This window comes from Dreissena polymorpha, chromosome 8, assembly GCF_020536995.1.
Source record: "Dreissena polymorpha isolate Duluth1 chromosome 8, UMN_Dpol_1.0, whole genome shotgun sequence".
Classification (NCBI taxonomy): Eukaryota; Metazoa; Mollusca; class Bivalvia; order Myida; family Dreissenidae; genus Dreissena; species Dreissena polymorpha.
In genome coordinates this window covers 46,192,495-46,204,804 of record NC_068362.1, presented here as the reverse complement: position 1 = coordinate 46,204,804, position 12,310 = coordinate 46,192,495, and the positions used below count along the sequence as shown (strand labels likewise).

The 12,310-nt window shown below is 36.3% G+C and overlaps 1 protein-coding gene across 1 annotated transcript; it reads left to right on the top strand.

Moving 5' to 3' along the window:
* The first annotated feature begins 227 nt into the window (after positions 1 to 227).
* Positions 228 to 11,570, top strand: LOC127842476 (putative sodium-coupled neutral amino acid transporter 7). Its single transcript, XM_052372006.1, has 9 exons — positions 228 to 486; positions 2,471 to 2,592; positions 3,100 to 3,298; positions 4,778 to 4,913; positions 5,725 to 5,817; positions 6,224 to 6,281; positions 7,465 to 7,724; positions 9,526 to 9,725; positions 10,577 to 11,570. The coding sequence occupies exons 1-9, from the start codon at positions 366 to 368 to the stop codon at positions 10,777 to 10,779; spliced, it is 1,392 nt and encodes a 463-aa protein (XP_052227966.1). The 5' UTR covers positions 228 to 365; the 3' UTR covers positions 10,780 to 11,570.
* Positions 11,571 to 12,310: the final 740 nt, after the last annotated feature.

Here is a 12,310-nt window from a genome sequence, read left to right as displayed (position 1 = left end):
TCAAATGACATAGTAAGTTTAGAAATTGTAGTTTTATTGTATCCGTTCAATACGAATGTTCACCAATGGTTGACATTCCCGTATTCAGGGTTTTCTGATTACACAATTTTAAGCAGGTTTTGTTCACGATGGACTTTGCCCAGTTCTTTAAATTTTTGTGCAGAATGGCCGAAATTATGCGTACAGTACAGAGTGTAGACTCTGACCAAGTAAGTATGTTTATGAATTAGATTAATGTCACATGATCACAAAATGTCTGCGCCCTCTGCTACCATTTTTGTTTACTTATGTGGTCCAACAAATCTCAATTGAACATGATGTGTTTCATCAAGCCATTATGTATTTGCATGTGAATAAGTAAAGCCATGTCTTTCAATAATAAAGAGATCGATGCTTCCAGGGATGAACGGAGAGCGTTGTTATCTGTGCAGGCACCTGAGGATTCGGAGGCGGAAGTTGAGATTATTGTCGGAGAGAAGAAAAGGGGTATATAAACTTATTTACCGAAGTTATTTTTCACTATATGTATTTTCAAACTAAATAAGGGTCTTTATTACATTGAAGCTTAAAAAAGAAACATCACTTGTCCTCAAAATTATTAATGTTGTGCAATTTAACTCAAATTTCAAATCTGGAACATTAAGAAGTTTAACCCGTCGGTAATTTAAGATAAATTAACAATTAATTTTACTAAGCGCACTCTAGAGAAGTTTTTAATAAAATAGTAATTATCAGAGAGAGATTCTAAAGAAGAGACCATTTATCAGAGGGGCCACTACAGCATAGCTAAATTACGGCCCATCAGTCCAGGTATCCAGGTATTCCCTAAACCTTGCATAATACAGACTACAGTTGGATAGGTATTCACATTTTTATTACACATCTCATATAATCAAATACAATCAAAATTAAACAAAGTTACTGCTTACTGACATATATATCCTTCTAACTTAAATCAGCTTTCCAACTATTCAACAAATGCCTTTCCCAATCGCTACGCTGTTGCCCAAGAATAATCACATCTCCGTTATTAACCGTTAATGAGAGCACAGCTTTGTTGAAGACTATTTGAACTGGACAACGGCATAGCAATTGTGAAAGGCATTGATTGAATAGTTGCAAAGCTGATTCTCGCAACAGATTGAAGTTAGATGGAGCACTTGGATTGAGCACTTGGAATGCGGTCTACCAGCAGCTTTTGAGGCAGTATCTGAGGTTATATCTCAAGACGCCTAGTGTAGAGTTGGCCCGTTATGTGATGTTTGAAATGTGGGTTTTCCATTTCAGGTCATTGAAATTAAGTAAGAGGGATATATATGTCAATAAGAAAAGTATGGGTTCTCTTGAACGTTTTTGAGAATTGTGCTGTCAATGTTGTATAGAATGAAGATTTTGAATTTTAACTTAGGAGGAATTTTTCTTGGAGTTAACCGCATTCCCCTATCATGGGCCCATTTTTGTAAATTGTCAAGGTCTTCTTGTAGAATTTGGTGGTCTTTTATTCAATTGATGGCTCTATACATTAGGCAGTCATCTGCGAATAGCATGATGTGGGATTTCACTCTTTCTGGTGGGTCATCAATATGACAGAAAAACAGCTGGGGCCCTAACATTGTGCCTTGTGGTACGCCAGACTTCTCCTTCAACCACCACGCACATTTCAGGTTGTGTGAGGAAGTTTGATATCCAGTTGAGTAATGGACCGCAGATGCTGTAGTTTTCAAGCTTCAGCAGTAGTGTTGGTGGGGCACGTTGTCAAAGTCCTTACTAAAATCAAGGATAATTTTGTAGACCTGTTTTTTTCTGGTCATGGTATCCGAGCAGGTCATGGGCTGTGACAGCAAGATGGGTTTCACAAGAATATCCTGAGTGAAAGCCATTGAATAAATTGAAATAAATTTCTATTGAAATGAATGCTTGTATTTTTTTTATTGTTCTTCAAAAAGAGGACATACTTGTTTGTAAAAAAATACAATTTTTATATTGATATTCTTAAATGCACAATTATGTTTCGGGGGGCAATGGAATTAAGTGTGTCTTCGCAACAAAATCCCGAAATAAGTACGACAGAGAATTGTTTAAGTGGCAACTATGTTGAATAAAGTCTGTTGTACTTCTTTGTTGTATTTATTACTTAGCACTCCTGTGAATTCATCAATATTTGACATTTTAGTAGTTTTTAAACATCTAACTGAAGTGTTCAATGTGCAATTTTTCGTCTGAAATGGCCATTAACTTTTGTAAAAGAACCCAAGTTGATTAATGTCAAGTTTTGATGTTGAATTTGAACTCTTATGAAAACCATCCCAAAGTAAATGCTCAAAGTTAATGCACAAAGAATCCTGAAAATATTGGCCAACCAGTTCTCCTAGCATGCTTTATTCTTATATCATGTCACTAGAGTTGAAAAATTGATATTCAAATCTGATATTCTTGTTTACAATCATGTCATTGTTTCGTTTGTTTACAGGATCATCATGGTATGCATCTGCGTTAATGGTGGTGAACGCTGCTCTCGGGGCCGGCCTCCTCAACTTTCCAGAAGCCTACCATCAAGCCGGGGGTGTCTTGGTAGCTATACTCATTCAGGCAGTAAGTTTTATATCAATTTTAGCAGCGCTCTTGAAAAAAAGGGCTAAATGCATGTGTGTGAAGTGTTGTCCCAGATTAGCCTGTGCAATCTGCACAGGCTTATCTGATCTGGGATGACAATGCATATGCAATAAGCCCTGTTTTCCCAGATTGACCACTTTGTTTGTCACTGATTTCATAGGAGATACATTATTGAAATAAATACACGCTTTTAAAAGTCTCTGCTTTTATATTGTTGTCATTAAATAAATAAATCAATTGTATAATGTGATGAGGTTTTAGTGTTGTTGTTTTTTTAAAGATGATAGTTTTGTATTATTTAAACACAATACTGGAAAGAATGGTTTGCCATGAGTAACAAGTACTTCAGCCTTTTTTTAATTCTCAGGTATCTACCTTATATAAATAAACACATTTATGTGTACATTATGTTAAATACAAGCAAAAAATGAAATGTTGATTCATAAAGGTACAGTTCACGCGTTAATGCAGCTGTATTGTTTCCAGCTGTTCCTAGTGTTTGTGGTAGCAGCCCATATGATTCTGGCCTACTGCTCAGACCTCAAGGGAGCCGTCACGTACCAGGATGTAGTTTACTCTGTGTGTGGACGCAACGCCCAGCGCGCTAGTGCTGTGTTCCTGGCCTTGTATTGCTTTGGCACCTGTATCACATTCCTCATCATCATTGGTGACCAGTGGGAGTTGTGTACGTAAATGTGAGCCTTGTTCTGGGAAAATTGGGCTAATTGCATGTGGATAAAGTGTCGTCTCAGATTAGCCCGTGTAGTCTGCACAGGCTGATCAGGGACAACAATTTCTTTATGCACTGGATGTTTGTTTAGAAGAAACCTCCTTAAAATGAAAAAATTCAATAACAGCAAAAAGTGTTGAACCTGGGAGCGGACTGCACAGGCTTATGTGGGACAACACTTAACGTACATGCATTAAGCCCATTTTTTCCATAAGTGAGGCTCATAAGTCAACAATTAACACATGTCGACACACTCATTGTCTGTCTACAATTATTATTTGGTACATTTAAGACAAAAGGTGTAAAACTAGAAAATAAAGTTGAAAGTAAAAATTTACAAAGGTCATATTGATAAAATCAATCTTAAACACTTTATATATTAGATCAGCATGGCTGGATGTTCAAATTACTTGGAAGAAGTTTGTTTAAAACATGCCTCCGAAGGGTGTGGCAGTTTTTCTTATGTCACCATATTGAAACATTTTAAACAATCAGAAGTCAAATTTTTACTTAATCATCACAAAAAGTATGCAGAACTTTTGTTCTTATTATAATAATTTTTGGTAGAGTTTGACAATGGTCCATTATAATACCTGGCTTCCAGGAGGTGATGTCTGATATGAAGAAAAATCATTTGAATATGAGACTGAGTCCAGCATTTCAAAATAGCCACCAGAAGCCCAAGAGTATTTAACCCTTTCAGTGCGGGAACCAAATTTTAAAGGCCTTTGCAAACAGTTTGGATCCAGATGAGACGCCACAGAACGTGGCATCTCATCAGGATCCAAACTGTTTGCTATTCTGATAGTATTCTTGGAAAAAAATTGAAGAAAACGCTTATTTTAGAAATTCAGCAGACGACATTTAAGCAGACGACAAATTTCCAATCATGCAAAGGGTTAAAATATACAGGGCATCTGGTGCTGTTGACTGGACCAGACTGGCATTCATGAGACAGAACGGTCAAAACATGGATTCAAATTTATTTACAAATTTATAAATTGACAATATCAGAGACCATTCTGTTTTAAAAGTCAATGAGCATTTCTTAAAAGTTCCTCTCAGACACTAGGGTCTTTAGCCATCTTGTTGGAGGTAAAAATTGTAATGCCACTTGCAAAAATTTTAACCTTGTTTTAATGGATGTCCTTGGCATCCACAATCCACTATCCGCAAGCTGTTTTATAGCCAAGTCTTTGTCCTCAAAGTGTGACTTTGACCTTTAAAGTATGGAGACAGGAGTTGCCAGGACATATGACATTTTGTCTTATGCTGGTTAATATTTTTGCTAAGTTATTTTAATCCATCAAAATATAGCATTACACTAAAGACAGTATGTTTCTACTGCTAATATCTAACATTTGGAAGTATAATGGGACTTTGCAACCTTATTTACGGCTTTGTTTAATCAACTTCTGTCTTCTCATTTTTCAGTTTTCATCTTTGTGGCAAAGTCATTTTACTGCAATCACGAGCACATATATCGTCCAGTTACAATCTTGGTTACGTCTATAATAATCATTCTGCCGATGAGCTTTCCAAAACGCATAGACTTTCTGAAGTATGCCAGGTACAGGAACAAATACTTTTCTTATTATATCTCGCTCTGCTGTTTTTTGTTGTGTTTTTTTTCCCTGTTTCAATCACTTTATTCATACCGTAATATATGTATATACAATCAATTTACAAAGACATATACATGCAAAAACCATATCTGCTGTGTTTTCAATCAGTTATAACTATCTCTACACACTTTGTACTTGAAATATTTTGGGGAAAATCTAAAGAGTTTCTCACAATGGGAATCAAACCTGACCTCTCAGTTAATAGGCAGCAACATGCAAGACCTCTCAGTAAATAGGCAGCACCATGCAAGAAGTGCACGTATTCCCAGAGCGTTACTGATACGTCCTTTGGAAAGCTTGTTAGTTGTTTGTACATTGTTTAACCCTTTACCACTCAGATACGTATTGTGACGCATTTTGTAGTCCATTAGAAAGTTACATTTTATTAAACACCTTTCTTACCCGAGTCAAGTTTTAAAGGCTGTATACAATGCAAAATTTGTACACCATGCATTATGATCTGTTATATATATTGATTATGTACGGTATGGAGGGGGAATGCCCTCGACCCCCACATACCTATTGACGAGGAAAATAAAAAATGTAGAACAGAAAAAAAAAGAAAAAAAAGTTTTAAAGGTTTTGTTTTTAACCCTTAGATACTGATTAGCAGCAAACAGCATTAAACCTGTACAGACTGTGAGTTACTCGCAAGCTGTTCCGGTTTTATGCTGTTTGCACATAGGCATTTTCACTTCTCTTCTGATTGGGAAAAGGTTAAAATAATTTGTGTTCATGTATTTTTGTGTGTTGCAGTGTTGTTGGTGTTATTGGAATCCTGTATGTTGTCCTGCTGGTAACCATAAAATATTTCACTCCCCACGACCCTCCAGGATCCATAAAAACCAGGTTCGTAAAAGGTTTTATTAATTCATAACTATTTTGTTCTATTCAAAAATTGAAATTTTATTGGCATTTTTTATGACAAGAATAGTTACAAGTAACTTACACATACTTAATCATTTATTACTGAAGAATATTTTTATTATGTTCATCTTAGCAATAATTCAATATTAGACATTGTTCACTGTTTAGATATTTTCATATTATTTTATACGAAGTATATTTATTGAATAGACACTTTTTAACAGTTTATTACCCATTACACTTGAGACATGGCATAGAATGTGAATTATTTTTAAGCTTTGATCTTGGAGAGACTTTTTTTAAAACATTGTATGAATTATTATTTTTTCAAAGGTGCTAGTTTGCTTTAGTGTGCACCAATTGACTAAGGCAAACCTTCTGTTTGCAGCCCTGACCATTGGATGGATGTTTTCAAAGTTGTACCAACTATTTGTTTCGCTTATCAGGTTGGTATTTAGGTTCACTCAAATTGATTTACGTTAAATTTTGACATGATAGTCAGAGATTTTATTTAGTCAAGGTATTTAAATACAGGGTATGGTTTTTCAACAGAGTTGCATTCTGGGAAAATTGGACTTAATGCATATGCAATAAGTATTGTCCCAGATAAGTCTAAACAGGCTGCTCAGGCTAATCAGGGACAAAACTTTTGGCTTTTATGGTGTGTTTTTTTTAACCCTTTGCATGCTGGGAAATTTGTTGTCTGCAAAAATGTCGTCTGCTGAATTTTTAAAATTAGCATTTACTTCGATTTGTTTTTCAAAGAATACTATCAGAATGGCAAACAGTTTGGATCCTGATGAGACGCCATGTTCTGTGGCGTCTCATCTGGATCCAAACTGTTTGCAAAGGCCTTTAAAATTCGGTTCCCGCACTGAAAGGGTTAAGGAAGTCACTTCTTAACAAAAATCCAGTTTAGGCAGAGAGTGTTGTCACTGATATGCCTGTGCAGACTTCACAGGCTAATCTGAGATGACATTTTACATACATGCATCAAGCCCAGTTTTTTCCAGAACTAGGCTCAACTGACCGTTCAAACAGCAGTCTTGTTTCAGGCTGTTGTCTTATTATGTTGAAATAAGACAAAAATAACACTTATCAGTGTTTATGATGTAAGAAACAATTAATCATCTTTCTAAACAAAGAGAAAACATATGTATTCTTTAAATGATAATAAAATCATAGGTTAGTATTAACCATGATAACATCAATAAAATGGAATTACATGTAAAATAATTAACATAAATATTAAATAACAAGAAATAAGCACTTGTTTCTAGCTAAAGCATACTGGGATAAATTGTGTCTTATTCTGAGAAAACTGGGCATAATACATGTGCGTAAAGTGTCGTCCCAGATTAGCCTGTGCACTCCCCACAGGCTAATCAGGGACGACACTTTCCGCTTAAACTAGATTTTCGGTAAAAAGGGACTTCCTGTAAACGAAAAATACCATTAAAGCGAAAAGTGTCGTCTCTGATTAGCCTGTGCGGACTGCACAGGCTAATCTGGGACGACACTTAATGCACATGCATTTTGCCAAATTTTCACAGAAAAAGACACAATTAATGCACACAACCACCTTCTACAAATATCCATGTTCACATGTTTTGGTTTTGTCCGTTTCAGTGCCATGTAAGTGTAATCCCCATCTATTCCTGCATGGAGCCCAGAAATCTAAAGCAGTTCTCCAAGACCATCAGTGTGGCCATGTTGATTTGTGTGATCACATACACTGGGACCGCCGCCTTTGGTTACTTCACGTTTGGAGATCAGATCACCAGTGATATCCTGCTCTCTTACGACCCTGATGCCAGTGTTGTGATAGCTGTGGTGTTGATTACTATTAAAACGTACACAACCTACCCGATTCTGCTCTTTTGTGGAAGGTGATTATGTCTTAGTTGAACCTTTACCTCTTTGATACGTATTTAAGTTTTAACCCTTTACCACTAAGATACGTTTTTTCACCCACTTGTAGTCCTTTAGAAAGTTAAATTTAATGAAAGACCTTTCTTACTAGATTCAAGTTTTAAAGGCTTGATTTCCAACCCTTAGATACTGATGAGCAGCAAACAGCATGAAACCTGAACAGACTGCGAGTCACTCATGGTCTGTTCTGGTTTTATGCTGTTTGCAAAAGCCATTTTCAATTTGCTTCTTTTTGGGGAAAGGGTTAAATACTATTCAGTCAGAGTTTTTTAGTATTTTAATCTTAGCTGGCCTAACGTTTTACTGTACATCATACACCAAATAATGTTGAATTATGTAAATTATTATCCCCCACCATAAGCGGAGGGATATTGCTTTGGCGTTGTCAGTCCGTATGTCCATCCTTCCGTCCGGCACTTTTGTGTCCGGAGCCATATCATGGAAGTGCTTCGGCAGATTTCATTGAAACTTGGTATGAGTATAAATTTGGATAAGAGGATGATGCACGCCAAATGGCATTGTACACCATCGAATAATAACAGAGTTATGGCTCTTTGTATTTTGAAAAAAATGCTTTTTTTGTGTGTCCGGAGCCATATCTTGTGTCCAGATGTATAATGGCGGGGGATATCAATTCAACGAATTTGATTGTTAATTTTTAAATATCATAGGCTGATTAAGGGTTTATTAAATGTTTTAGATAACTTTGACTTGAAGAGGAGGAATTTCCACAAATTTCTCTAACAATTAACTTTTTGGTATTTTTGTTGTTGATGGTCATCAGTAATTAATTTTGTTGTCATTAAAACATGATAATGCTCAAACACCATGGCCTATTGATGATGCAGTTATAGTATTTGGAAATACATTTAGTATGTGAATACAAATTGAGCAATAAAAAATAAATGTATAATGCCATTTAACCCTTTCCCACTTAGAAGCAAAGTGAAAATGGCTATGTGCAATCTGTATAAAACCAGAACAGCCTGAGAGTCACTCGAAGTCTGTTAATATTTTATGCTGTTTGCTGCTCATCAGTATCTAAGGGTTGGAAATGAAGCCTTTAAAATTTGAATCTAGTAAGAAAGGTCATTCATTAAATTAACTTTCTAAAGGACTACAAATGGGTGAAAAAACGTATCTTAGTGGTAAAGGGTTAAAACTTAAATTATTTAATTAAATTTAACTTTCTTAGGGACAACATAAGCATAAAAATACGTATCTTAGTGGTAAATGGTTCAAATAAATTTTATTTACATGTTTAGCTCGGCTGTTTTCGGAGAAAACCCGAGGTATTGTCATAGCCAGCTCGTCGTGTCGTCTGCGTCGTGCTCAAACCTTAACATTTTGTCAAGGTTTTGAACATTTGCTATAAAATCAAAGTGCTTCCACCTACAACTTTGAAACTTAATATGTAGCTGCACCTTGATGAGTTCTACACGCCTCACCCATATTTGGGTCACTAGGTCAAAGGTCAAGGTCACTGTGACCTAAAAAAAAAAAAAATTCTGATAAGCTTTTATTTATTAAAAAATGCACCCGCAGCCGAGCGTTGGCACCCGTTATGCGGTGCTCTTGTTATTTAATGTATGCACCATATGTATGCTCTATATTACTATTAAACAAAGTAAGTTTAAGCTGATGCTATATAAAAAAAAGTCTAGAAATCTAGGTCTGGCTCTTTACATCCTCCAACTTTAATACTTGAACAGATTTAGTTTTTACTCAAATTTATCAAGTTGTGTCCTTTCATTCCAGGGCAGCGTTTGACTGTCTGTGGACAGATCTGCGACGTCTATCACCCGAGACCATCATCTCCACGGAGAAGAGTCGGAGGATAACAGTCACCCTAGTTTGGTTTACTGCCACCCTCGCCCTTGCTGTCTTCATACCAAACATCGGCGTTGTCATACGAATTCTGGGAGCCTTTGCTGCTATATTTATATTTTTTTTCCCAGGTGATGAGTTTGTTTTGGGCAGTGGTGTCATTAACCCTATGCATGCTGTGAAATTTGTAGTCTGCTAAAATGTGGTCTGCTGAGTTTCTAAAATTAGCATTTTCTTCGATTTTTTCAAAGAATACTATCAGAATAGCAAACCGTTTGGATCCTGATGAGACGCCACATTTTGTGGCGTCTCATCTGGATCCAAACTGTTTGCAAAGGCCTTCAAAATTCGGTTCCAGCACTGAAAGAGATAAGTAACTGAGTATTTTAAGCTGCATAAATTTAAGCATTGGTCTTGGAAAAAGGGGCTTAATGCAAGTGCATTAAATTTCGTCCAAGATTAGCTTGTGAAGTCCCCACAGGTTAATCAGGACTGGATTTTCGCATAAAAGAGACCACTTTAAATGATAAATTCCATAAATGGGGAAAGTGTCATTCCTGAGAAGCCTGTGCAGACTGCACAGGCTAATATGGGTTGACATTTTACACACACGTATTAAGCACCGTTTTCCCAGATATTGGGTCATTTACATTATTGAACATTCAAGTCACGTAATGTTTTTTCTGTTGTCACTTGAGTTTTAATTCCAATAAAATATCTGCAACAAATTCTCAAGTGTATTTATATTATGTATGGTTTTATTATGAAATCCACTGTATATGTTTCGTTCAGATTTATTAATTACATTACAATAAAAATTACATTATTGGAAATGTCATAACCACCTATCGTTTCAATAGCAGCTCATACAACCTATATTTCCCCCTTCATTCTGTCTGCACACTTCACTGAAAAAAACACACAACAAAAACTTGATAATTCTTGTTTTTTATTTTAACATAATTTTACTTTACCATTTCAGGCCTCTGTCTCCTAGTAACTGTTCTCTTGGTTGTTGACCAGGAATCCTGGAACCGCAGGCGGAAGTTCCTCGTTGGTTTCTCCTTTGCTTTCATAACTCTAGGAATGTTCATCTTTGGTCTAACCTTGGCACAGACGATACAAAATTTGACATCCAGTAATGTGACCGCTGACAAGTCAAGATACACTTGCCAGGGAGACTAACCCACATCTTGTTCAGTGTAACCCACATCTTGTTCAGTGTTACCCACATCTTGTTCAGTGTAACCCACATCTTGTTCAGTGTAACCTACATCTGACTGAGTGACAGGCAGAGACGCTAATTAGCAATGCTTGTGTGCATGGCTGAATGAATTTGATCTTTGCTCTGGGAATACATGTGGGTAACATGTTGTCCCAGATCTGTGCAGTCTGCGTAGGCAAATCAAACGCAACTTTCAGATTTTATGTTGTTGTTTTTTTAAGGAAGTCTCTTTTTATTAAGAATCAAGTGTAGGCGGAAAGTGTTTTATGTAAAGAATGTTAAAATAATTTGATTTTAATGTTGTTTACTTTTTATTCATTGTGAAAATTAAAAGATATGCATGAACATGATTATTTAAAATAGTCTAACTTAGTTGTAATCCACAGTTTGAAAGCTTTCTTTTTACATGTAAATGTGTATGAAGTATGTTGTGAAAGTTATGCTATGAATGATTTGTATTGTGCATTGGAAACAACCAGGTATTAATTTTCCAACTGTCACCTTTATTGTGAATACTTTAATCCATGAAGATTATCAGTATCACAAGTGGTTTGCATGTGGCATGTGGAAACATTAATTAAAAAGTGAATACATATTTTTAAAAGAAAAATCATAGTGCCGTGACGAAAAACAACTTATATGCTTGAATGGTGTGAATATTGACAGACATATTTGTTGGTTTTGATTCAAATGCATTTTTGATTTTTTTTAATCACAATGTTTTCTAATTGGTTCCATTTTCCGGACCATCCTTTTTATACGCCCGTATAAAATACGGGACGTATTATGTGAAACCCCTTGGCGGCGGGCGGGCGGCGGGCGGAAGGCATCACTTTGTCCGGACTCTAATTCAAATTGTATTCATCCGATCTTCACCAAACTTGGTCAGCAGTTGCATCTAGTTGATATCTAGGCCAAGTTCGAATATGGGTCATGCCGGGTCAAAAACTAGGTCATAGGGTCAATAAGTGCATTTTCAAAGGGGCCACTTTGTCCGGACTCTATTTCAAATTGTATTCATCCGATCTTCACCAAACTTGGTCAGCAGTTGCATCTAGTTGATATATAGGCCAAGTTCGAATATGGGTCATGCCGGGTCAAAAACTAGGTCATAGGGTCAATTAGTGCATTTTCAACGGCGCCACTTTGTCCGGACTCTAATTCAAATTGTATTCATCCGATCTTCACCAAACTTGGTCAGAAGTTGTATCTAGACAATATCTAGGTCAAGTTCGAATATGGGTCATGCTGGGTCAAAAACTAGGTCACAGGGTCACTTAGTGCATTTCAAGCATTTAGCATGGTGTCCACTCTCTAATTGAAGTAGTTTTCATCCAATCTTCACCAAACTTGGTCAGAAGTTGTATCTAGACAGTATTTAGGTCAAGTTGGAATATGGGTCATTCCAGGTCAAAAACTAGGTCACAGGGTCACTTAAACCATTTCAAGCATTTAGCAAGTGCTCTCTAATTGAAGTAGTTTTCATCCGAT